General features: G+C 45.5%; 1 protein-coding gene across 2 annotated transcripts in view; it reads right to left on the bottom strand.

Moving 5' to 3' along the window:
* NRPA1 (nuclear RNA polymerase A1) overlaps positions 1 to 26,516 on the bottom strand; it is a 102,592-nt gene that overhangs the window by 58,288 nt on the left and 17,788 nt on the right. For both annotated transcript variants that reach the window (XM_086816325.1, XM_086816326.1), the window contains exons 3-7: positions 21,801 to 21,960; positions 21,340 to 21,636; positions 20,987 to 21,229; positions 20,656 to 20,838; positions 10,647 to 10,836 (exon numbers count right to left, since the gene is read on the bottom strand). In XM_086816325.1, coding sequence (XP_086672451.1) covers positions 10,647 to 10,836; positions 20,656 to 20,838; positions 20,987 to 21,229; positions 21,340 to 21,636; positions 21,801 to 21,960 — 1,073 coding nt within the window. The remainder of the gene's footprint in view (positions 1 to 10,646; positions 10,837 to 20,655; positions 20,839 to 20,986; positions 21,230 to 21,339; positions 21,637 to 21,800; positions 21,961 to 26,516) is intronic.

Here is a 26,516-nt window from a genome sequence, read left to right as displayed (position 1 = left end):
ACCAAACTCGAAAGGTATAAATGGTAACACTAGGCGGTCTCTTACAATTCAGCATGTTGAAATATGTAAGCTAAGGTGTTGAGAAAGTTTGTGTATGAATGCACCTTAAGTGTGCAAGATATTATCTTGTGTGAGTCGGATGGGTGAGAATGCCACAAGTTGCCACATGGAGTGTAAGGTGGTCAAGAGAGAAAGATGCCACATGGGTGGACACATGTAAAGCAAGTGGGGCTAGAGGCTATCTATATTAGAAGCCTCTCATTGTATGGTTTCCCAAACATTGCAAAAGAGATTGAATTGAGTATGCCTAATCTCTTGTATTAGTGTGTGCTAATTATCATTATGAGTTTTCTTGATTATTATGAGCCCCCTTAAGCATATGCTAATCATGTGATTAGACTAGGCTTAGCATGATTCCACATTCTTGATATGGTATCAGAGCATAGGTTTCACTAAGCCTAGATTGGTGTGTATTTACTTAAGAGTGTTGCTTTATCGTGGTTTGTGTATAGAAAAGAAATAATGGCACACTCATTATCATAGGAAGAGAACTTATTATGAGATTATGCCTTTACATGGTTCATTTAAAGATTGGAGGTCACTCGAAGCTGCCCAGGAGTCTATAATGGAGATTTTAGAAGTCTACATTATACACACGGAACTACCAAGAAGGATTATGCATCAAGTTTACTGTGATTTTGCCTTATAAAGTAAGGCTTGGGCATGGGAGAATGCTCAATTTTGGAAGGGTTGCTAGTTGATGGGATATATGGATCCCATGGTTCTTTGCAATTTATCAAGGAACATGAAGAGGTGCAAGCTTGTCCAAGCAAGGGATAAGCCGTCAAGGGTTGAGGATGGAGGGTCAAGTTCATTTTTTAGAGAATCTGGAGCTTTCAAAACCGTGCATAATAATCACATCTCAAAAATTTTGTGGAGAAAATTAAATTTCAAAGGCTTTGTAGAGAGCAAAGGAAAATTGGTCTCAAGAAGCCGTGAAGAAAACAGAATTAGCAAATACCAAGGTTTGAAAGCTTGCTTTGACCTTTGGGCAAAGAAAGAGCAAGGAAATACCTTTCAACAAAGCAAGAGTCAAAGGATAGAGCCAAAGCCTAAACAAGTGGTTACGTTATCTCCTAACCGAAATCCATTCAAGATAGCGGCACCCTTTTCATGTGTAACAGAACGGGCAACGGAAAACTCTATCCTTCACCTCTCTTGAAGCTGATTATATAGGGATGTTCTCCATGACATGTGCTATCCCTATATGCAAGAAAAGGTTGTTTTGGTGAGAGAAACAGAGAATCCAGTCTCTAACAAGATAACACCAAAAATCATGAGCTCACACAACTTCGTTTACATTTTCTTAATCTTGTATATGGGATCAACACAAGTATTAAGGCTATCACATCATTTATCCACACTTTATTAAGATTTTTCAAGTGTCCAAAGCCCAAAACTCTTGTCCTTTTCACAAGTGGGAGGCCAAACTTTAGATGTTCTTGCGCAGACTTCCAGAAGCCTGCAAATGGAAGAAAAATTCTCCAATTTCCATGTTTTCCACCTCGGTTCTCTACGGCGTTTGAAAGCTGACTTCTTCACTCCTACAACTGAATTGAAGTAAAATACCAGCTCCATTATCACTTGGGCCATTGGACTTTAGTACTTTGATACCAGTCTTGTCCGCCGACCTTGTGCGAATTACTTATGGCAGGTTTTTCGACTCAAGGTGAGGCGTAAAATTTCTTTCCACTGCTTCGAGTGACATATAGTAAAAATTTATCTTTTTGCATTTATTTTTCTGCACTTCAATTTCTCTTTTCCCCTCTTAAATTATTGCTACTATGGTGACCAATCCACAACCGAAACTAAAAATTAAGGAAGATCCCCCCCTTGATGCTGATGAAGATCCTTTTTCGACGTCGTTTCCAAGCCGTTGCAGCTTGAAGCCTGTACACGAATGGCATGCTCGAGGAAACCCATGCCACCCATGCTACGGAGCTCATGTGAATATCCCTTACTGCCATTTGTAGGGGAAGCCTATCTGCTTCGGTAGGATCAAGCACACATATGAACATGCATGAGAACAATATCTTGATTTGAAGGTAAGACATGGGACACATGGCGATAACAACGTCAGGGTAAAGGGCACTGTAAGTGAGTAGAAGTGGGAGAAGTGGAGGTGAACGCACGGTCAGTTGGGAGGTGAATAAACAGTCGGTTGGCCCCTTGGAGAGCTGGACGCTGGACCAAGTTGGAGGCGAGTGGAGATTATGGAGCCAAGGAGTTACAATTGTGGCGGGAGCCCACCCAAGGCAGGTGCTAAAGCAAGGCAAGGGGCGGGAGCGGCGCTGTCGGGGCTGCACAACAGGCGGCAGAGGGTGTGAACACCACAGTAAGAGGTGCAACAGTCAGGTGACTGAAGAAGCTTGTAGATGGTGTTGATGCTGCTGTCGACATGGATGAGACGGTGGCTACTGGCTGATCAGCAGAGAAACACTACAGGCCGGGGATGAGGAGTAAAACAAAGGCAGAGGAAAGGAAACGTAACACTGATGGCGACTCTGAAGAGAATGACGTGCAACGATGATTGATATAAAAAAACGCAAGGGACTGGACTGAGGGCAGCCCAGTGGCACAGATGGTGTTCTCGTGCGTTTTCCTGCACATGGGCAGTCCTGAACAGGTCGCCAACCTTCAGCTTTGTGAATATCGCTTCTCAAACCTGTGGGGTATCACCACACCAAAACGCAAAGCTTCGGCATGAGAAACAAAACGTCAAGGAGAGGTGATGGTGACTTTTCTGTGGGCAATGTCAAAAAATGCAGCATCTTGAGTAACACGAGGCTGATGATGATGGAGATGACAATCAAAGCTCTGATACCATATTGGAAATTTGGATATCACAGGATCACACATACAGCTATGGAGGATAAAACATCATCATCATGGTGGAGTGTGTAGAAGAGAGAGACAGTAAGAGGGGGAGAGAGATGAGAAACTCAAGCCAAGAGAGCAAGTTTGCACAACTCAAATGATATTCACTTTGATAATGAATCTACCCAAATTTTATAGGCATCAAGGCCTTATCTTTTGACCCTCAAAAAGAGGGTGTTCACACGTAGTGTGTTCACACCACTAAGGACACTTGACCAAACTCCAGACTAACTCCGAGATACCCAACAACCATAGTGGGTGTTCACGCGCTATGTACAAACCATCATCAATGCAGCACCTCAGTCAGTGCCATCACACTGCTCATCACCTATCTCACAAGCGTCAACCATGTCAGTTAAAACAAAAATCCACACAATCAATCCCGACATGACAGCATAAAATAGGCACAAACACACCCATAATGAACTAGCTCAGTATTTAATACGGAGATCACCCGCGATACCAATAACACTGGCATGGCCCCATATACGCATAGGATGTGTTTGCAACTCATGGCAGTAAGGCAGATGCCTTAGAAAGAATTGTGATGAAGATGAGCAACTTATGTCAAAGATTGGCAACCTTCGGTCTATCCTGTCTTCAGTCCCCCTTCAAAACAATGTCCAAACGACCCTTGGATGCACAGCTACATGCACCCCTGACCACACATGACACTCAAATACTTGGAACGGACTCATGTGAAAGAAAAATATCATGCTTAGGCCTTCCAATTCCAAGCAGCAAGTGATTACTTCATCACCACAAGCTTTCAACAAAGGCATGATGTTGGTGATTACTTCACCACCGCAAGCTCTCAACAAAGGCATGATGGCATGTGTGAGAAACATGCTGCCACCAAACAGCTCCATCTGCTTTTCGCAAAGGCAACATCAAAAAATCCAACACAAATGCCATGCAAAACTTCTAAAACTGCCTGTGGCAATATATCTTTGACCTTTTTTTTTCAAGAAAAGATTCTTCATTAGTCATACACAAAAAACGTCCATTAAAAAACTACACAGCAGCTCACCTATGGAGCAACATGTACATCCCTCAAGCGAGGTAGAAAACAGAAAGACAAGAAGGGGGCTCCCTCTTTCGCTGGTGGCTCTCACAGGGAAGCTACATTGGGATCGGAGGAAGGAAAAGCCAGTCCTGTACCACATTTCTGCTCTTTGAGAACATGGCTGATTTTAGCTCAGGAATTCCAGCATCCAGCTTAAACAATCTTCCTTCTTTCTTGCCTTTAGCAATCACTCTACATCCATGTTTGAAATCTTCAACGAAGCATCCATGCTCGTTGAAACGAACCTGTAATCCATGTTCCACCATTTGACCAACTGAGGCCAAGCTTTTAGTGATCGAAGGTACATACAGCACATCTGACATAGACTTTGTCTGACCATTGTGCATGACCAATGGTACACTTCCAACATGTGTAATGACATGCTGGGTATCATCACCTGTTTCCACATAGCCTTTTACATCCATAGGCTTCATATGCTCAAACCATTCACCATGACATGTCACCAAACCGAATTGCATATCTTTGCTCTTCCTCATCATCTTGCCCAATTGCCCATCCAATCCCGATTGGGCTCGTATCAACAGTAATAATGATAGGCTTCCCATGTGAATAATCAGCCTTTCTCAATGTAGGAGCAAATTTCAAGAGCCGCTTCAATTTCTTCATTGCTTTCTGATGCTTCCTTTCCCAGTGAAACCTCTGACCTTTCCTCAAGAGCTGATATAGAGCATCAGCTACATGTGCAAAGTGAGGGATCCATATCAAATAGAACACACATGCACCCAAGAATCTACACACCTCAGATACATTCGTGCATACATTTTGCATTCTATCAATCCCATCTATTTTCACTGGTGATGGTCTTCGCCCATAGGGCCCACACATATGCCCAACAATCAAAACCTCTTCAACTCCAAAGACTGACTTTTGTCCAGAAAGAGTTAAATGCATCTCTTCTAGACGCGTCAAAATCCTTTCACAATCAACAATATGGTCTGCAACAAAGTGTCTGCACCCATGAGCATCCATCTCTTCATTCTTTTCATCCATTGCACAACCTTTGATTGGAACATCATCCAAGAAGGGCATTGTTAATTGTGGTATAAAATCCCTGAGTACCCGATTCATAGCATTTGTCATGTGTGCCACTGAGTTCGTTGTACCCTGCGGGAGAGTACACATCCGTACTAACCCCAAGGGAGTCTTCATGGTTGTGATATCCCTGCTCTCAACTGCAAGTTGAAACCGATCATACCCTGAGTAAAGATCACCCAAAGAATAGATCGCTCTGCCTGCAAAAGCCTCTGCAAATTCATCAACTACAGGACCTGCACCCACATTTCTTACGATCACTTTATTGACCGGCTGCATATCTTGAATAAATCTCAAAGCCCCATTCTTTTTGGGCACAGTAAACCAACGATTTGAGTACGGGGCTGAAGAGGGCTCCAAGATCTTCATGCGAATCTTTTCATTTAGCAAATCCATTAGCTTTGGCAAGTAAGCTTTAGGCACTGGAATAGGCCTCAAGTTCCATGGTACATGTGGCACATTAAATATTACCATAGGAGAGACAACATTCAGATCCACACAACCTATTTCAGCTGGCTGAAATGTAAATGCTTTCCCATGCCTAGCCAACATCTGCATAAAACAATCTCTTTCAGCACGCAAAAGAAACCCTTCTGCAACAACTTTCAATTCTTGTACTGTTTCAGCTGTAAACTGATGACCTATATCTTTAGAATCCCGTAAACTTGGCTGCCTTGACACTTTCTCATACAGACCCTCACTTGTCTGGTGGAAGCGGCAAAGCAACTGGTGTCACCTTTTAGTCAACCGTCTTATACTTTGTCTCCACAACTGCTTCAGCCCATTGTAATCCTTCCTGCTGAGCAAACAATGTTATAACATCATACATGTCCAAAGAACATACTGACAACACTCTATTTTCAGCCTCATTTTCTGCATGTATAGTTGCTGAAATTTCAGCCATAGTGTCAATAATATTCAGCCCATAAAAAAGGCCTGAAATGCCTTCATTTTCAGCTAACAACCCCAATGCTCTCAGTTCCTTAGTAGCCCGTTTCATAGATATGCGTTCAGCCTTGCACATAGCTTCCATAGGCTTAAACCAACATGAACTATTTGCTGTAAACTGAGAATAACCAGCAGTAAATACATGCTTCATTCCATCAAGAGGCGAGTACATCCTCTGAACAGCACTACTGTAGCCCCGCATTACAGCAGTGCTCAATGAAAATCCAGGTCTTTGAATTCCCTTGCATTTGGAGGCAAAGGAGACTCTCGAAGCGTATCCCAATTCCTAGGATGATTAACACAAACAGTAAGAAATTGGACTGCTTTCATCCCATCCTTGCTTCTGGCTCTTGCATAAGCAGAACCATCATCAAGCACCTTTGTTTCCATACGCACTCCTGTAATATAGGGTTGTCCCAAAATCACTGCATATGAGGAATTATCTTGCACAAAGAAGTGTTGCTCTTCTTGTACATCACCAATCGTCACTTTTACATTAGGACATGCAGCATAGAGCTCCCCCGAAGAATTATTTGCAGCCCTCATACGCCAACCATGATCAATGTCCACAGGCCATGCACCATTCTCATACAATCCACGCTCAATGACATTAATCTCAGACCCGTGGTCAAGCAAAGCAACACAAGGAATTTCACGCTCCCCTATTTTCACTACCGTTTCAGTGGTAGCCCTTGCCCAGTGATTTCTTGTGTAATGACTCCGAGGAATAAATCCTGGAGTCTCTTCCCCATATTGTTGCATCTGCCTTACTCCACCATGCATATTGCTACAAGACAATGCATTTTCAGCCACTTTCTTCTCTTTTCCACATGCTGTCCACTGATTAGCAGCATCCTCCATAGATAAACCAGCACTTACATCATGCTCATATTCAGGCCGAATGCCCAACACACCAGTTTCCTCTTCAAATTGCACCAATGCACTAGGGTATCACCAAGAAACTGACGCGTCCTCTTAATTATGTCAATGATTTCATCATGAAATTCCCGCTTGGTGATGCCAAGCACCTCTCCCAAGGTGAATTCCACCCGACTGTTTAAAATCCGTTCTTCAAGAACCTTCTTGAGATCCCGTGGTTGTCTCAATATCAGACTGCAGCTTATAACCCGACTGCTTGCCCTTCTTTTTGCTCTCTTGTTTGCTATCCTGTTCCTGCTCCTGCCCAACCTCTTCCATAACATGCTCAGGAGGTGGCTGATTTGCAGCTTTAGGCTGATCCACACTTCTTCTTGTCATTCTCTTAGATGTCCCTGCATTATCTTCATCTCTTTTTTGTTTCTCTTCCACAAGTACATCCATGTTTTGCACCTTTGCTAGATATGCATACATTGAATATGCATCTACCGGTGATTCCCAGCCAGTTATGTCATGAATGTCTTGCCCTGCATGAGACATTTCACTATCAGTAACTTTCCTCTTTTCAGCTGCATGCAAAGCATGTGTCCATATTGCAGCCTTCGGACCAACCATCACTTGGCCAGGCATTCTATCCAACTGTAGACCAAAAGTAGAAGCATGTACCGTCGCATAAGCATTTCGGACAGCCAAGTCTTCCAACAACTTTTGCATACCTCCCTTTCCAAAATTCAAAGCAAGAGGCAATCCCGTTTCTTGTGCATGGATCTTGCCATCTTTCCAAAAGATGAGCTGTCGTGCCAAGGCCTCCTGATAAGCAGCACAATCCTTCCTTTCATGCTCCAAACTATCACACCACATACATCTTTTCCTGGTTTAGGGGCTACTGCCCGTCCCCTTTCCTCTTGTCCTTTCTCACCCAATTTTGCGACCTTCAACTGAAGATCCCCCATGCTTTTAACCAATTCATCTAATACATCTTCCCTAACAGTGGGAACAACAGGTGCAGCCATAGGGCATGGTTGTCACGGTACGAAAATACGATACCATACGATACGATACCATATGGGAATTTTTGGTACGATATGAAATTTTCGGATACCGTACGATAAAATACGGTTTTTATTTTTTACACTTACAACCTATGGAGCTTCAAGCTTGAATGTGAGGGAAGGTTGGGAGGGGAGGAGTCTACAGTGCTTGAGGAACCAGAACATGGATATGTGTCTCTCCCGGATGGATCTCCCGATTGTCTCCAAAAAAGAACCTGGATGGGCAATGCAATACCAAAGGTCTCCCAGTGTAGCGTTTATGACTAAGGGACCGTCCTTGCACAAATACGAGGAGTGCATCTAGGGTGATAAGTTTAGGGACTCCTCTCTAGATCAAAATGGCCATGTCCAAATCTTCTCCCTCGTACATAACTTGAGAATCTAATTGTCTAGCCTACCTATACCAGGGATCCCCAAGTGATGTAGCAAGATTCTCTCATCCTACCAATCAAGTGTACACTACCAGCCTACCTCGCCAGATTTTTTAGGTCTCTCAACAATCCCATATGGAATACTGAGTGGACACGAAAGTTGCGAAGTATTGCGAGCATTTGGGATCTTCGTAAAGCAGGGTTTCTATATTTTTTTAAAGCATTTGGAAAAAAAAATTTCAAGGAAGAAAAAAAAATTGCAGGAAAAAAAAACCCAAAAAAACCCCCATTAAAAAAAGGGAAAAAAAAAACAAATCTCGTACCGTACGATATCGTACCGTACGAACCGTATGGTACGAACCCATTCGTACCGGTACGAGAAACAACTATGCCATAGGGTTAGCCACAAAAGTGGGTGGCTTACTAGATACATCAACTGTTTTGCCCGTAACAGTGGGCAAGCTAGATACATGCAATCTTTCTCTTCTTCTATGCTTTTTCACCAGTGCAGTAACAGCTTCCTTAACATGTCTCCACTCTGTTTTACGCCCTGTCTCTGTAGTCTGATCCTCTAACAAATCATCAAGCTTCTCTTGAAGCTCAGGATCTGCCGCTTGTAGAAACAATTCAATTTTTTGACTTGCAAGAGCTTGCTGTTCTGCAAGATCTAACTGCTCAAATCGACTTTCAAATTCTCTTAATAACTCTGTAGCCACAAGACCCTTATTGGGTTGTAGAACCCACTCTTGGAAAGTCTTGCGGGTAATCAAACTGGTGTCTTCAATGTAAAATTCTTCCCTGAGTGTCTTCTTGAAAGCTACCCAATTAGCATCCTGCATGTACAATTCAGTAACTCGGGCTTTCAATTCATGTACAGTGACCCGTACAAAATACTAGCTCCATGCAAGTTGAGCCACCCCAAAGAACTCCATCTTTTGAGCATAGGTATGCAAAAATGCAGATACATTCCTGCAATTAAACAACTTCATCTCACGCTCTACTACTTGCAGAGCATTCATCACAACAGTTTCTGTTTGAGCCTGCATCACCTGTTGTTGTTGTTGTACCTGCATAAGCATGTTCATATTTCGCACTAATTGCTGCAAAACATCACTAGAAATTGTGCTTGAAGGTTCTAGCATCCTGTCTTTCCTTCCGACGACCTTTCACGTCGGGTTCACCAATGTCGGAGGGGTTTTAGTCGAGAGATCGTATCCACCGGGGATCAGAGAGAGAAGGAAGTAGAGAATAGGAGATAGAAGAGAAGAAAAAGAATAGACAAGAGGTACACAAGATAAAGACAAAGCTCAATGAATCAAAGCACTATGTATTGATAGAACCTGTGAAGATAAACAAAATCCTTGTCTCACGGAAGCAATCACCAAGCATTAGATCTCCTGGAGCTCCCTGATAGACCAAAAGCGCGCACCAAACATTAACTTCTTCTCTGCTGCTCAGACCGCAAATCTAATGGTTCCGTTGGCTTCGAAAGGGGGTTAAAACCCCAGGACACCTGATTAGAATTCTCCCAGGTCACTCCTTCTCCCTCCCCACTCGAAGTGCTGTTTGCTGCCTGTCAACTGCGATCGCGCACGCGCACGAATTCGTAAGCCCTGCCTTTTTGCATGAGATCTCCCAAACTGGCTGAAAGCAACTTGCTTTTTGCATGTCACCCTATTCTAGAAGTTTTCTACACCTTTTTAGGATATTTCCAAGAAATAATATCAAAAATATCAAAAATAGGCTGAAATTGTCCAAAAATCTCGTATTTTTGAACCATCCATACTATGGACACTGACACTAATGACTAATAGGGCATTGACTCTCTAGATCAATAAGAAAGCTGGATGATGATGCACTCCAGGGTTTTTCACACTGTGTCCGCGTAGCGGCATAACAACGCTGTTTATATAGGTGTTCCAAAATGCAGCCCAAAACCCAGCCAAACTAGTTGGACGGCACTGTAAGGGTAAGCGTATCACAATAAGCACAAATTTTTCACACAAATCCATCCATGGTGAGTGAGAGGAGACTACGGACACTCTGATGATGGAAATTTAAAAATCGAAATTAGATAGACATTCAATTTCATCAAAAAGAAAGTAATGCTTTATATGCACCAGAACACGGGAGTTTTGTACAGGTCAGGGTTGAAAAAAAAAACCATCCTCCAAGGCAGATTTTGAACTGAAACAACCTCCTAACCCTGAGATAAGTGTTTTAGGTTCCGTCTTCTTACTGGGGAAAATAATAAGAAAAGCCAAGAACATTAACTCATTCAGCTATTCAGCAGCATTGAGATAAGTGCCACACAGCATAGCAAGCACCATAATTTCATCTCACCGCTGGAGCTGTCGATCAGTCGATTCGTGCAGTTCTGTAGACTCAGCCAAAGTGATGTCACTTGTGCAGAATTGATGGCAGCCAAGGCATCCAACTTGTGTTTGCTCGAGCTATCACGAAGCATATTCATCAGATTCATATTTGCTTGGAGCAGGTCCACGTACAGAACGTTCATTGGGTGCTCCATTATCTAGACCAAAAGAAAAGAAGAAAAATATTAAGGTAATGCAAAGATCTATCTAGCACCAACAGCTGATTCCTTAAATTTGATAGCATCACCATTCAGATTTAGTAACAAATAATAATACTAGTCTTTTTTTTCAAAAACATTACCACCAGTGGAAACTCATGGGCAAACAGAGCACTTAGATTTCTTGGATGATCAAAGCATCAATTTTCGATTACAATTTCCCAGCAGTTAGAACGTGCTCACAGCAGAGTAGTCTCATGACCTACTCCCTTGGCCGCTCCCTCTGATCTGCTTAGTAGCACTCAAACCCCTTGTGGTCTTAGTGAGCACACAAGGTAACTGCAACCAAAAACCCTTGCTAGACACCCACATAGAATGTGGGTGCTAAGACGATAAGCACACATAGTGACTTCAGATTTAAGCTCAGCCTGAAAATTGTACAGGCAACACAGTTATGAAGAGTGCTAAAAAAACTTGTGCAAGAGTAATTTTCTTGTAAACGATCCGTTTCACAAAACTTATGATCTGAAGAAGTGAAAGCAAAGCGCATCTAACCACAAGGCAGGCTTCATTGCTTGCTAATATATGCCTGCTCCTGCCACGTTACCTACCGCGCAAGAAAAAATCAATAGCACAGCAGCTTTGAAAGAGAAAATGGGATCACCGATCACTTCTCAACAAACATAAGAACCTATTCAATGGCTGTATTCTGCACCATTTTAACAGAAAACATGTGATATGACTTTGAATACTGAGCATAGCATGTAATAACCTCTATGTTGCCAAAACAACCCAACCGAATTAAAATGGCAACCCTCAAGACGTTATAGAAATGTCAAAAAATGAAAAACAAAAGGGATCGCAAGCCCATGTCATCCTGTCACGACATTGGGTTAGTTGCCAGACATGTTGGGAACCAAAATCTTACCTGCGTGTGAACCCACTCTTATGAGTGAGGAGGTATGGGTGTGTGTGAAGTTTGAACCACCTCTTAGAGGGGTATCAATAATATCTGGATATTTGTGTGTTATGTGACATAAGCAGTGCTGTCACGAGGAGAACCTTTGTACTTATAAAAGGTAAATGTACTTCATTGAAAATTAATCAAGCAACAATCACATCATTGAGTCGTGTTCAACTCTCTCTCTTGAGCAGAGAGATATAACATGGACTTCTTTTGGTCTCATAGGCCCAATGGGTCTTTCGAAGACGATTAATGTAACTTTCTTTCTTTCTTTCTTTCTTTCTTTCTTTCTCTCTCTCTCTCTCTCCCTATCTACTACTCCATAGCCATGGCTGCCTATATCTCTTCAAACCTCCATAGCTAGTTCTTCCCTTTCGTGCAGCACTGAACCCTTCATTGGTATCAGAGCCTCACCTGTGCTACTGCTCCCACCATCGCTGAGGCTACTCCCTGCACACACGCCTGTTGGTCGCCGTCCTCATCACCATCTGCTGCACCTCCACGTGTTAACGCCCCCATGTCATTAGTCAGCCAACCGGCTGCTCACTATCTCCACCTGATGTACAGCACTGCTGCTGCTGCACCCTCCACAACCGCCTCGTCACACCTGTCCATGTCTCTTCAAAAGCTTAAGCTAAGCACCTGCTGCTGGCCAGCAAACAGCTAGAATCAGGCGGTGCCTATCAGCGAGCAGCAACAAAAACGACAACACGTCTGCACACACTTCGAAAAGGGGGGAGTCTCCACGAACCAACACACAAAATCACATCAAGAAGGTACAAAAAAATCAATTTGGGGCTTTTTCATTTTTTCTTCAGATCTTCCTTAATCAGTGCATTAAACCCTAATTTCTCAACATTTTTCAAAATTTAGCGTGCATTATAAGCGTTAGAGTGTTGCTATAGCCTCCTATAGCATCAATTCCAAGGGATGAAAGGAAAAATCTACTTTATGTAATGATTCAATCACTGAGCCACCAAATGAGTAGGGGGTGATGATAAATGTCTTGCTACAAAGCACAAATGTATGTGTATCAAAGTTCTTTGTGTCTTTTCTATGTCAAGATATGTGTTTGTGTTTTGTATGTTAGACCAAGTTGTGTTTTATGTTCTAGATCAAGTGATTATCATGGTTGTAACCACCTCTTGTCACCTTATGATGTAGGCCATGTGGATTGCGTGTGATCTGGTTGGTCCGGTTGGTCCTTCTTCCTGGTTGTTAGCTCTACCCAAGGTGCACCACTGCAAGCATGTGAAATAGGACTATTATCCTTGCAATAGCAGGAGAGATAGCCCTTGAGGGGTTTTGTTGGAAGCAAGGCCTTATCTCTATCGATGTTATGGCTAGTGTGTCCTTGATCCAAGTGTGTGAACTTGGTCAACATTATGTGTTGTTTTCAGCTGTGTGTGACCTAATCTTGTGTGTACTTTACCCAAGGGATCCCATCACTAGCCTATGAAACTAGAGCCATGTGATTTATCCTTGACCATGAAAACTGGCATGAGAAACCATGAGAACGTAGATTTATCCTTGACACAGTACGAGGTAATCCCTTGAGGGGGGGACTGTTGGGAATCAAGGTCTTACCTACGTGTGCACCCACTCTTATGAGTGCGAAAGTATGTGTGTGTGAACCACCTCTTAAGAGGGGTATCAATAATATCTAGATATTTGTGTGTTATGTGACATAAGCAATGATTTCAAGAGGAAAACCTTTGTACTTATAAAAGGTACATGTACTTCATTGAAAATCAATCAAGCACCAATCACATCATCGAGTCGTGTTCAACTCTCTCTCATGAGCATTGTGTTCTCTCTCTAATTCTCTCTCTCCCTGTCTACTACTCCATAGCCATGACTGCCTATCTCTTCAAACCTCCATGGCTGGTTCTTCCCTTTTGTGCAGCACTAAACCAGTCAAGACATGCACAGAGATAGACTTGATGAATGTGCACAGTTGTAACTGTCAAAATACGCAACAGAGATGATAACCAAATCTGAGACCACAAGAGCAAGTAGAGTGCAGAAAATAGATAGCACAACAGAAGGAGAGAGATAGGCGTGTAACTCTTCTCTATACACAAGATCCCGAAATGAAAACAAGATACAGTGGTGTGGGGGCCATGGGGCCATTTTATATGGCCCCATACATGCAGTCGGCCTGTTGAAAAGGCAGCCGACTACATGTCCACGACCAGCTCCATCCACCAGTCGGCCAGCATGCATGAGAGGTCGGGGACCAGAAGGGGCAGTCGGCCAGCATCCAAAACCTCCTGACCAGCAAGTCGGCCAGTATCTAGATCAGCTAGGGTGCAGAAAGCTGCCTCCCATACCTGGTAAAAATAGGGAAAAATGGGGAAAAAATACGGGGAGTGAGGAAAAATGAGAAAACACCTACAAAGGGCAGGCACACCCACAACAGAGGCCCTGGTGTCTGATAAAGACAGGAGATGACTTCTAACACCCCCTCTCAGCTCCTAGCTGTGAAATCATGCAGGCACACCCACAACAAAGGCCCTGGTGTCTGATAAAGACAGGAGATGACTTCTAACACCCCCTCTCAGCTCCTGGCTGTGAAATCAACCCTAGGGAGCTGGAGTGCCGCCTGAGCGTAGCCGAGGTAGAGACTTCGTGAAGAGGTCCGCCGCATTGTCCTCCGTCGAACAATAAAGTAGCAAGATGTCACCAACCAAGATCTTCTCACGTACAAAGTGATGCTGTATCTCTATGTGCTTGGTCCGGGCATGGAAGACCGGGTTCCGAGCAATAGCTATACAACTCTGGTTATCACACTCGATGACTGTGGGCTCCTTCTGTGGAAACCCAATCTCGCCTAGCAGCCTCCGCAGCCACACAACCTCGCAAGCAGCACCACAAGCAACCCAGTACTCTGCCTCTGTCGAAGATAGGGCAATAGTTGGCTGCCTCTTACTACTCCAAGAAACTGCTCCTGAGCCGAGGGTAAAACTATAACCTGAAGTAGATCTCCTCGTGTCTGGATCTCCTCCCCAGTCTGAGTCACTCCAACCTTGGAATCTGACTCCATCCCCTCCTGTGTAAAAGAGTCCTAGATCGTTCGTACTCTGCAGATACCGCAAGATCCGCAATCCTGCGTCCCAAGTCGGCCAGTATCTAGATCAGCCAGGGTGCAGAAAGCTGCCTCCCATACCTGGTAAAAATAGAGAAAAATGGGGAAAAAATACGGGGAGTGAGGAAAAATGAGAAAACACCTACAAAGGGCAGGCACACCCACAACAGAGGCCCTGGTGTCTGATAAAGACAGGAGATGACTTCTAACACCCCCTCTCAGCTCCTAGCTGTGAAATCAAGCAGGCACACCCACAACAAAGGCCCTGGTGTCTGATAAAGACAGGAGATGACTTCTAACACCCCCTCTCAGCTCCTGGCTGTGAAATCAACCCTAGGGAGCTGGAGTGCCGCCTGAGCGTAGCCGAGGTAGAGACTTCGTGAAGAGGTCCGCCGCATTGTCCTCCGTCGAACAATAAAGTAGCAAGATGTCACCAACCAAGATCTTCTCACGTACAAAGTGATACTGTATCTCTATGTGCTTGGTCCGGGCATGGAAGACCAGATTCCGAGCAATAGCTATACAACTCTGGTTATCACACTCGATGACTGTGGGCTCCTTCTGTGGAAACCAAATCTCGCCTAGCAACCTCCGCAGCCACACAACCTCGCAAGCAGCACCACAAGCAACCCAGTACTCTGCCTCTGTCGAAGATAGGGCAATAGTTAGCTGCCTCTTACTACTCCAAGAAACTGCTCCTGAGCCGAGGGTAAAACTATAACCTGAAGTAGATCTCCTCGTGTCTGGATCTCCTCCCCAGTCTGAGTCACTCCAACCTTGGAATCTGACTCCATCCCCTCCTGTGTAAAAGAGTCCTAGATCGTTCGTACTCTGCAGATACCGCAAGATCCGCAATCCTGCGTCCCAATGAGACTTCAATGGCGTCTGCATAAAAGAGCTCAACAGCCCCACGGAGAAGCTCAAGTCCAATCTGGTGTTCAGCAACCAAATCAATGAACCAACCAACTTCCAATACTGCGAGGCATCAACTGGCTCACAAGGATCATTAACAGATAACTTTGTATTTGGGTCCATCGGCAAGGTAATAGGCTTGCAGTTCTCCATCCCAAAGGCCTCAAGCAACTCATCAACATACCGCTGCTGAGAGACAAAAACCTCCCTCTGGGTCTTCCAGATCTCCAATCCCAAAAAGAAGTGGAGTAAGCCTAGGTCGGTCATCTCAAACTCTTTTGACAAGGCAGCCTTCCTCACGCCGGAGCACATGACCGCCGGTGAAAATGAGATCATCCACATAAAGGATGATAATAATAACCATGCCGCGTTCCCAAAAGAGATACAGGTTGGGATCTGCAACCGATCTCTGAAAACCAGTCCGAACAAAGAAGGAATCAATCTTCTGATTCCAAGCCCTGGGAGCTTGCTTAAGACCATACAAGGCCTTACGTAACCTGTAAACCATCCCTTCTGATCCTGGAACAACAAAGCCTGGAGGCTGCTCAACATACACCTCCTCCTGCAAGTCACCATTAAGGAACGCAGATTTTACATCCATTTGATACACAGGCCACCATTGAGAAGAAGCAAGGGCAAGAACGGTCCGAATCGTGGTCATCCTTGCTGTCGGTGCAAAGGTATCCTTGTAGTCGATGCCTGGCCGCTGAGCATAACCTTTAGCCACAAGTCTAGCTTTGTGTTTGTCCAGCGACCCATCTGACACATATTTGGTCTTAAAGACCCATTTGACACCAATGACTGACCGTTTCGATGGCCTCGGTACCAACTCCCATGTGTTGTTATTCTCGATGGCATCAAGTTCCACCTACATGGCTTTCCTCCAAGTATCCTGTGAAAGGGCTTCCTTAACGGAAGTGGGCTCCTTGTCCCGCATAATACGAGACATCAAAGCATAGTTTACCTGAAGAAGCTTCGCTGTATTGCTTTTGTCGCGGACTCTGTGCGATCTTCGAGGGCCGTCCTCTGTGATCCACTCGGAGGGTAGCTCCGTGACACCTCACTCCTGAAGGGTGTCCATCAACCACCTGGGTACTCGAACAGATCGTGGAGCCTCCTGCTGTTGCGGGGGCTCTACTCCAGCTGCGGGCTCAACCTCCTGTACTGACAGAGGTTGATCAACTGGAACAATGATCTCGAAATCATCATCCGACTCCTCTGGATCTCCAAGAAGTGGCGGCTCCTCGACAGTGGATACTGGAACATGCTCATCAAAGACCACATCTCGGCTGACAACAATCTCATTCCTCTCTGGATCATGCAATCTGTATCCCTTGGAAAGAGAATTATACCCCACAAATATAAGCTTGCAGGATTTGGAGTCAAGCTTCCCCCTCTGCTTCTTCTGAATATGTACGTACGCATCACTCCCAAAAACACGGAAGTGGGAGACATCAGGTTTCCTGCCAAAGTATGCCTCAAATGGAGTCATATTAGGTACTGAAGTCGTTGGAGACCGGTTGAGGGTATGGACAGCCGTTGCCACAGCCTCTCCCCAAAGTGGACGAGGAAGATCACGATGCTCCAGCATGGTCCTCGCCATCTCCACCACAGTCCTGTTTTTGCATTCTACCACTCCATTCTCTGAAGGCGATCCTATATTGGCCAGTTCCCTCTTGATGCCATGGTCTGCACAAAATCTAAGAAAAACATTCGAGGAGAATTCACCACCTTTGTCAGCCCTGAGAGTCTTTACCTGCAATCCAGACTCTTTTCCCACCATCACGTGCCAATCCTTGAACGGTGCAAAGGCTTGGTCCTTCTGTGAAAGAAAGTAGACCCACGTGAATCTGGTACAGTCATCAACAAGGAGCATGAAATAGAGAGATCCTCCCAAGGATGCTGTCTGCTGAGGTCCACACAAGTCAGTGTGAATCAACTCCAATGGTTTTGAAGCCCGCCTGGAAGCCTGCTTCGGAAAGGATTCCCTGTGCTGCTTACCACGTATGCAAGAACTACAAAATCCTTGCCTGCGGCCAACATCTGGCAAGCCAACCACCATCTGGTCCCGAAAAGCTCACTGCAGTGCATCCACATTTAAGTGGCCATAACGAAAGTGCCACAAATCTCCGACCTGAGAACCTGTCAATGAGGAGAGCGCAGAGAGCTTGTAGATACCATTCTCCACACCGCCTTCCCCAACACCTGGCGAGTCTCATGGTCCCATAGAGCAACTGAATGCTCCTCAAATTCCACCCGAAAGCCAGTCTTGCATACTTCATGCACTGACAGAAGATGAAAACCAAGAGCAAGGACGTAAAGAACATGGGAGGCATGCTTGCCCCCCTTTCCGTCGGAAATAATCTCCATCCGGCCCTCACTGTGTATCGGAATGGTGGAGTTGTCGCCAATGAAAATGCGACCTGACTACCGTTTCAGATCCAGAAAGAAGTCTCGGGACGGAGTCATGTGTGTAGAAGCACCACTGTCAAGAATCCATTCCCGGGTATCCTTTGCCGTGAAGCCAACTGCCTCCTCGCTTGAAGACAATGAAGCATCTGAGTCCATCATCTCTAAGTGCACAAATGCAGGAGTCTTTGCAGCTGAGGCTGAAGAATCAGCACTCTTCCCAGTCCACTTAGGACACTTCCTCCAATAGTGGCCTTTCTCGCCACAATCATTGCAGGACCACTCGGTCTTCAGTTTCTCTCGATCTGTGTCCGGCTTCTTTTCAGAAGACTTCTCCGGTGAAGCCTTCCCTTTGCCCTTGTTGTTATTCCGGCATTTCGACCGTTGGCTAGTTAAGGCCTCCGAACCTCCGCTGTGAGAAGGATTCGTGAATCGTTCCTCCTGGTCCAAGACCATGGGCACAAGCTCCTCCCAGGTAATGGTGCAGAGCCTGCCACTAGTAATCAAAGAAGAGTAGAAAGTGGAATACTTTGCAGGCAAGTGGGACAGCAAAGTAATGGCCATATCTTCTGATGATATCTTGTGCTCCCGCATCGTCGACGACTTTGCAGGGTTCATAATCCGCATCTATACTTCCAAGGAAATCCTCTTCATGGGCAATACCTTGTTATAAAGAGAAGCCAAGTGCTGCCATATGCCTCTGGCCAACGTCGTATGCTTTACATGATTGATTACTTGCGGTGTGCAGTTGAGGAAGATAAATGAACGGACCCTGGCGTTGACACGATCCCACATCTGTGCCTGTGCCTCGCGGTCCTTCCTCGTTGACTGTAACTCCCCTTCCTCTTCTTCCGCGGCCGTGGAACCCCGATAACGATGAAATCAGCAAGGTCATATGACTCCAGCACAGACTCCATCATAACCTTCCAAATGCCGTAATTGTTTCCGTCCAACTGACAGTCCACCGGGAACATGGGGAGTGCTGGGATCTTCACATGCTTCTCAGCCATCTCGAACAAACCTGCCATCGCGGGGATGTAACTAAAAAAGGGTGGGTGGGTGGGTGGGAAAAAAAACTTTAAACCTGCAAGTGGCTGTCCAGCACTCAGCCCGCCTTCCTCTTGCTTCTTCTCTTCCCGAACAGTCCCTAACAATCCACCAATCAGCAACGCAACAATCCCCCTCTTGCTCAGAAAACTCCCAAGATCTTTCAAGAGCCTAAGGCTCTGATACCATGTCAAAATACGCAACGGAGATGATAACCAAATCTGAGACCACAAGAGCAAGTAGAGTGCAGAAAATAGACAGCACAAGAGAAGGAGAGAGACAGGCATGTAACTCTTCTCTATACACAAGATCCCGAAATGAAAACAAGATACAATGGTGTGGGGGCCATGGGGCCATTTTATATGGCCCCATACATGGGGTCGGCCTGTTGAAAAGGCAGCCGACTGGGCCTACATGTCCATGACCAGCTCCATCCACCAGTCGGCCAACATGCATGAGAGGTCGGGGACCGGACGGGGCAGTCGGCCAGCATCCAGAACCTCCTAACCAGCAGTCGGCCAGTATCTGGATCAGCCAGGGTGCAGAAAGCTGCCTTCCACACCTGGTAAAAATAGGGAAAATGGGAAAAAAATACGGGAAGTGAGGAAAAATGAGAAAACACCTACAAAGGGTGGGCACACCCACAACAGAGGCCCTGGTGTCTGGTAAAGACAGGAGATGACTTCTAACAGTAACATGAGGAAAATTCGGTAGAAGGTGCACCGCAATGGCAATGACATAGCTGTACTGCTCAAGATCTCTTCTTTAATAACTAGCAAGAACATTTATGTTTGGCAAAGCTTAATGTGATGGTGGCATTCTAACAAATGTGGTTGACAACCAACATTTTCCAACTTTGTTGTCAACATCATGGGAAAGAGTTGGCTGGCAAGTTGGGTTGGCAACGGCTCCTTCTACCAAAAATGTGAACAGGATTGGGACCTTGCCAACGCCAAGTTTTGAGAATTATGAAACATATGTAATCATCACCAGCACCCATCTCAGGAGTTCAGGATGGTGGATCAACCATGTATTAGTAATGAAGGCCCCTCAAAGGGTAGCCAATGGCTATAAGTTCTAATGAAAAGTCCAGCTACTTGACAGCACCCTCAGAAGGGGGTAAAAACCATGTGCATAGTACCATAGAGCAAGTCTAAAAGAAATGATGCACACACATCAGCACCCACAACTGACTTGAAAATGCTTGCTTGCCAAAAATGTAGCAATGTATGCAAATGCAATTTATCAATTAGCTCTTTTAACTTGTTATCTCCTAACTTTTACTTTTGATCCCCATAAACAGATTGGCTCTCAAATAATCTGTTCTTGAGAAAAGCTTAAGCTAACTGCACACCCAAAAACAGAGGAAGAAAAAAAAGAAGTCAAAAGAATTACTTACTGTGCCTTGTAGTTTGTTGGGAGGTCGGAATCTGTTAGGAGGGACCAGCACAGCTTCTAGAAAAAAATCAGATGATCCCATGAACTTTTTATTCCATACTCCATCATAATATTTCTGAGCATCCCATATAAGGGAACAAATTCGCTTCTCTTTTTCCCACAAGCGATTTATATGCGCTTTCACCTTACAGATGTACCAAAAACATTAAAAAAAATAAAAATTAACAAACCACGACACTACCGCATCCCATTGTTTGAGGCTCACTTGACCATTTGGTGACTTGCAGGGAAAGTAACTCGACGTCTGGTTAGCTTGAGGAGTACTCTAATACCTCAAAGGTTGTAAGATATCGTAGTTGACTGCATAGGTCTGTATCAGTCACTTCCAATCCCTTGACCACTGTCACGTTTCTGTCTGCATCTTCATCGGCTGAAGGCAACTTGTCACTACCTGCTGAAGGATCATGTCCATCTGAGCTCTCTTCATTTACAGATGCATCATTGGTAATTGATGCCATATCAAGCCTATAACCACTCATAATATTTGAACTCAGCTTGCTTTTTTGCAATGGCATCTGCATATGATCCCCCCTCCCATAAAAAAAAGGTTTTCAGATGCATGAAGGATCAAAAATAAAATGCAGATGATTGAAATTAAAGAAAATTAAGATAATTAACTACCCACCTGGAAAATTTTTCCAACTCCTTCACTCCTTAATGTCGGAACATTTGCCTTACAGTTCTCACATTTGCTTTTGGGCATGTCCTCCATAAACTTCTTCAGCAAATCTTTGATTGCATTTAGTACTCCAGAAGTCCAAAGCTTGCTTTCAGGGTTCCCTTCATTTATTCTCTCGAAATCAACATGTGTATTGACATTACTTTCACGCGAACTTTCCTTGTCAGTGTTCAAGGTAAGCATGAAAGCATCAACCTCTTGCCCTTTGTGAAGAAGCTCTAACTGATCAGCATATCCTTGGACCTGAAAAAGGTATTCCCAGAAAACACAACATATGAACCCTCACGACAAGTGGCTATTGTACCACTCTGCCCAGAAGGAGAAAATTGAACCCCAACAACTATGATATTTTAATCACAAAAAACATGTGCATCCTCTCCAACCATGAAGATTAAGTATTTTCTCACCTTCTTTTCTTTCATTTTGAAACGATGGCAGAACAAGCAAACGTTCTTGAGAAGCTTGACAAGCGGTGAGAATACCAAAGGATTGTAGACAGGTAAGGCAAGAGCAATGTGCCCAAAGTGGCCAGGACACTGAAGAGCTCCTTCACCACATGTGACACAACTGCACAAACAGCCCAAAGATCCAGCCTTTAATATAAGCATACTCCATGTCTGACCATTTAGTTAGAGGAAAACAAGAAAAGGTACAATGTAGCTGCACAAATCCTGAATGAAGCCCCATCCTACTTAATAAACAGTCCCATGTAACATTTCAGGAATTAAGGAGATGTTTCCAGTCCAAAAAAACAAATATGAGGTTTCCGAACCATAATTCTCTTTCAAAATTCACATATACGGGCAGCAAAATTAAATATAGCACATCTTGTAGAAATTAGAGGTGTAACTATGAAAATGAAAAGAAAAGAAAGAGGAAAAGAGAGAAACGTGGGAAGAGGAAAAGAAAGAGGTGGTGTGAAGACTATTGCTACTCTTGGCTACTTAATGATACGTGATTATGACTTGATGCTGAAATTAAACAAGTTTAGAGTAGAAAGCTATATGTAGTGCATTGATGCTTAGAGTCTCTTAAATAGAGCGTGAAGAGTTATCTCATTCTAGCAAGGGCTGAAAATGAATCTGGTTGCAAAGTGCAAACTCTCTATTTAAATAGAAGGGGGGCATACATGTCAAATGCATTTAAGGTTTTTGTAATGGACAAAGGCATAAAGCACCAGTGTACAATGTTGTAGAACACTTGCGCCTATGTGCTAGGGTTTTCCAGAGAGAGAAAGAAGAGTGCCGCGAAATCACGCATACAGCACACACAAGAGTCCTAAACTATTGCTTTGTATTATGTACAAGAACAAGTTAAATACAAGAGAAACAGCAAGCGTTTGGAAAACGAGTCATGCGAGCACCTCTGAGCTCCCCACCCCCCTCCAGCTGCGTACCTGCCGCCCCCCTTCCCCCCCACCTTCGCATCTGTTGCGCCCCCTCCCTCTCTGTCCCCCGTCAGCCTGCGCACCTGCATGCCCCCCCTCCCCTGTTTTCTTCGCCGCTGCCCTGCCCTCCCCCCCTCTATGTCAGTCTCTGCCCCCACTCCCCCTTTTTGTGCCTGCCCCCCCTCTTTGTGCCTGCCCCCGCCCTCTTTGTTCCCGCCCCCCCCACTCTAGTGCCTGGCCCGCCCCTCTTTCCTCCGTACCTGTCCCTTCCCCCTTCACTCTCCCGCTTGCAGCCCCCCCCCTTTCCCCCTTCTTGTTTTCTTTCCTTGCTTCCTTTTATCCTCCCTCTCCGTCCTCCCGCAGGTTCTTTGGGGTGTTTCTTCAGTTTCAACAAGCCTCGGCTTTTTCTGGTCTGTTCCTAAAGAGGACTCCGTGGCAGCCGCTCTGTCAACCCCGACCAAGGCCACCATCGCTTGTTTATCTTTCTCCGAAGCAGACCTCCAGGTCCTCGCCACGACTGCTGCAGCACTAGAGGCCTCCACCCTGGTTTGCAAAATTGTTGGTAGCCGTCCCGTGCGGACAACTTAGGGATCTTCTACAGGCGAGTCTCATTGGCGCGCCTACAAAGATCACAGACATTCACCCTTTGGGGTGAGGTTACTACCAAGTGGAGTTCGACTCGTCAGAGGCGTCAAATCGAGTCATGCAGCTGAGCCCCTTGCATTGCGTACGGCGCAGGTCTTCTTTGCGAGGTGGCAGCACGGCTTCGACCCTGCGTCTGACCCACTGGCTAGCATGTCGGGCTTCCTAGTGACAGTTTGCTTCCTAGGCCTTAGGAAGAAGGAATACCTTCCGCTTCTCCCAGTGATTGGTGGTGCCATCTGGAGAGTGATGGAATCCCCCCCCCACAGCTGCCTCAGCCCTTGCACGGGCAAACGGGATTCCATCCCTCCACATCCGTATCGCCTCGTCAGATTTAGTGCCCCACGTTATTTCTATTCCGTGCCTCCGGAGAAACCCCATCCTTCATCGAGTGGAGTATTCAGGCCTCCCACGCCAATGTTTCATTTGCAAGCAGATGGGTCATCTAGCCAAAGCTTGCCCTCGACACTAGTCCAGGAGACTGCCACCAGCCCATCCCCCCCCCCCCCCCCCCCCCCCCCCCCCCCCTCAGCGAGTGGAGTATTCAGGCCTCCCAAGCCAATGTTTCATTTGCAAGCAGATGGATCATCTAGCCAAAGCTTTCCCTCGACACCAGTCCAGGAGACCGCCACCAGCGTCCCCCCCCCCCCCCCTTCGGCGGCCCCCCCTCGGTACCGCAGTCAGATCCTCACCAAGGGGCAAGGAGAGCGGCAAATTCTCAGGCAGCGGAGCACCAAGTTCCGGCCGCGGATGAGATAGCTTCCGGAGAGTGGCGGACGGTTGGCCCGTGCTCGGTCGGCGATGGGCCCCCTCCTGTCTCACCGAGCGGGCCCCTACCGCCCCTCCGATTTGGCAACCAATTCCCTGCCAGAGCCCTCCCCCGACTCTCAGCATCCAGTGAGGCCAATAGACCCCACAGCCCCCTCAGCGAGCCTTTCCCGTCAACCTTTTGCTCCACCCGCCCCCTTCGCCTCCCTCGCCCCCATCTTTGCCCGTAGCAATTTCTTCAGCCCCGTCCTTCTCATTGGAGCCCACCCTCTGTCTCACGAGCTAGGGCATTTCCCAGTATGAAAGGGGTCTGGTGGACTCCAAGACATCTAAATATTTGGAAAGTACAAGCTTTGGGAATGGGGGATTATCCTGGAATACAAAGGACCACACTCCTAAAATTTAGGAGAGTTGCTATTTTTGGCCCGACTCCGATGGAAATTCTGTTCGCGTCGTTACATCTGGAGTTGAGCAGAAACCAAGAGTTGGCAAAGTGCCTATGACAGAATGTCTACCAGTTGGGATAATTTTAGAGATAAAGTTTATGGAAGGACCCATCTCTTAGATTGGGACATGTGGCAAGAAAGTGGACCAAAGTGAGACAAGTGCCTAACACTTGTTAGAAAGTGGATCAAAGTGAGACAAGTGGCCTCACACATCTCACTTCAGCTTTTGTGTGGCTCTCCACTTGTCATCATAGCCTTCTCTTTCCATTTTCACTAATGGGAGCCCCAAATCTATAAATTAGAGCCCTCTCTCTTCATAATGGAGGCTCTCTTGCTGCACAATAGCCTCTACCACCGTTACAAGCTGCCCTAATGATGGCTAAATAGCAACCCTCCTAAGTTTTAGGAGTGTGGTCCTTTGTATTCCAAGATAATCTCCCATTCCCAAAGCTTGTACTTTCCAAATATTTAGACGTCTTGGAGTCCACTAGACCACTTTCATACTATGTAACCAGGGGTCAGCTTGCGTCCTGGTGATAACATGTGCATCGATCAAAGAAGAAACTTGCCAAAGCAATAGACCACGAACGCGCTGAAGTGTGTCCAGTCACCATTTGCCACACTAAAGAGATGAACTCCCATATTTGGCGAGCCACCGGGCAAGAAATAAACCTGTGCCGACTAGATTCTGGACAAGTTTGGCAGAAGAAATAGTTGCCATTCGAAAGTCTCTGACACCGAAGGGCAGTGGCCAAACGTGTTGGAGGTGGCAATTCTTGTAGCTACTCTCGGATTATCGCATGACTAGAAGTTGTGGTGGATTATCCCATATGCAAGAGCATGGGAAGTCAAAGAGCCATATATAGCGTGTGGTGGCACCTTGTCATAGATATCTCCTCTGGCTCGGTTTTTTGGGGGGAGCAACGGCTAGGAGATGGGAGCCTAGCCACCGATGTTGCACAGTGCCCTAGGGTGGTGTGCGTGCTGTTGTTGCGTGACTTTGACATGGTATCAGACATAGTTGTCATATGGTACGCGTACGGTACGCGTACGGTACGGTGTACTTATGGTACAATTCATATCGTACGATACGATAAATACGGTGTGTGTTTTTTAAGATGCTAAAAACACACGTAAAAACTTGAAAACCACTTGCATTGTCATTTGAAACATCATCCACATGCATTTAAATCTTGAAACAAGGCACAAGACTCAAGTCTTGACTCTCAAGTTAGAGCAATACAAGTTGAGAGTTCAAAGTTGTGACTCGGAAGTATGAAGACTCAAGAGTAGGCAAGTCACAAACCTTAAAAACTTAGAAGTGCCAGCTTTCAAGTCTCATTGAATTTAGAACAAAAAAAAGTACAATGAGAGACTAGAGCATATGCCATAGAGGTCCAATTTCCAAAATACATATCTAGACCCTAGTGAGTCGAGACTCGAACCAAAAAGAAGTGACTAGTGGGAGGACCCACGTACTAGGTGGGCTAAGGGGAGATATCCTCATCAGAGGAATGATCTGATGCAAGGAAATCCTCTAAGGCATACTCCTCCTCTGTCTCTGAATCAAAAATGAAGTCACCCTCACTAAGAAGGTTACCCTCATCATCATACTCCGGCTCTCTAAGCCCCTCAATGGGAGGCACAAGGTCATCCTCGTCCATGGTAGTTGCGGAAGCGCTACTAGATCCACGCCGCATGGAAGCACCTTTTCCCTTGCTCTTGTCCTTCCCCTTGCTTTTCTCCTTGCCTTTGTCCTTTCCTTTGCCACTATCCTTGGTTGTAGTAGGTCGCCGACGACGACGAGTACGAGATATGCGTCGATCCGTCTCCTCTAGCTCTCTATAGAGCTCGGCATATATTCTCTCCTCCTCCTCGTC

Source organism: Cibotium barometz, chromosome 22 (genome assembly GCF_041138505.1).
Source record: "Cibotium barometz isolate CiBa-2024 chromosome 22, ASM4113850v1, whole genome shotgun sequence".
Lineage (NCBI taxonomy): Eukaryota > Viridiplantae > Streptophyta > Polypodiopsida > Cyatheales > Cibotiaceae > Cibotium > Cibotium barometz.
This window is presented reverse-complemented; position numbering and strand designations above follow the sequence as displayed.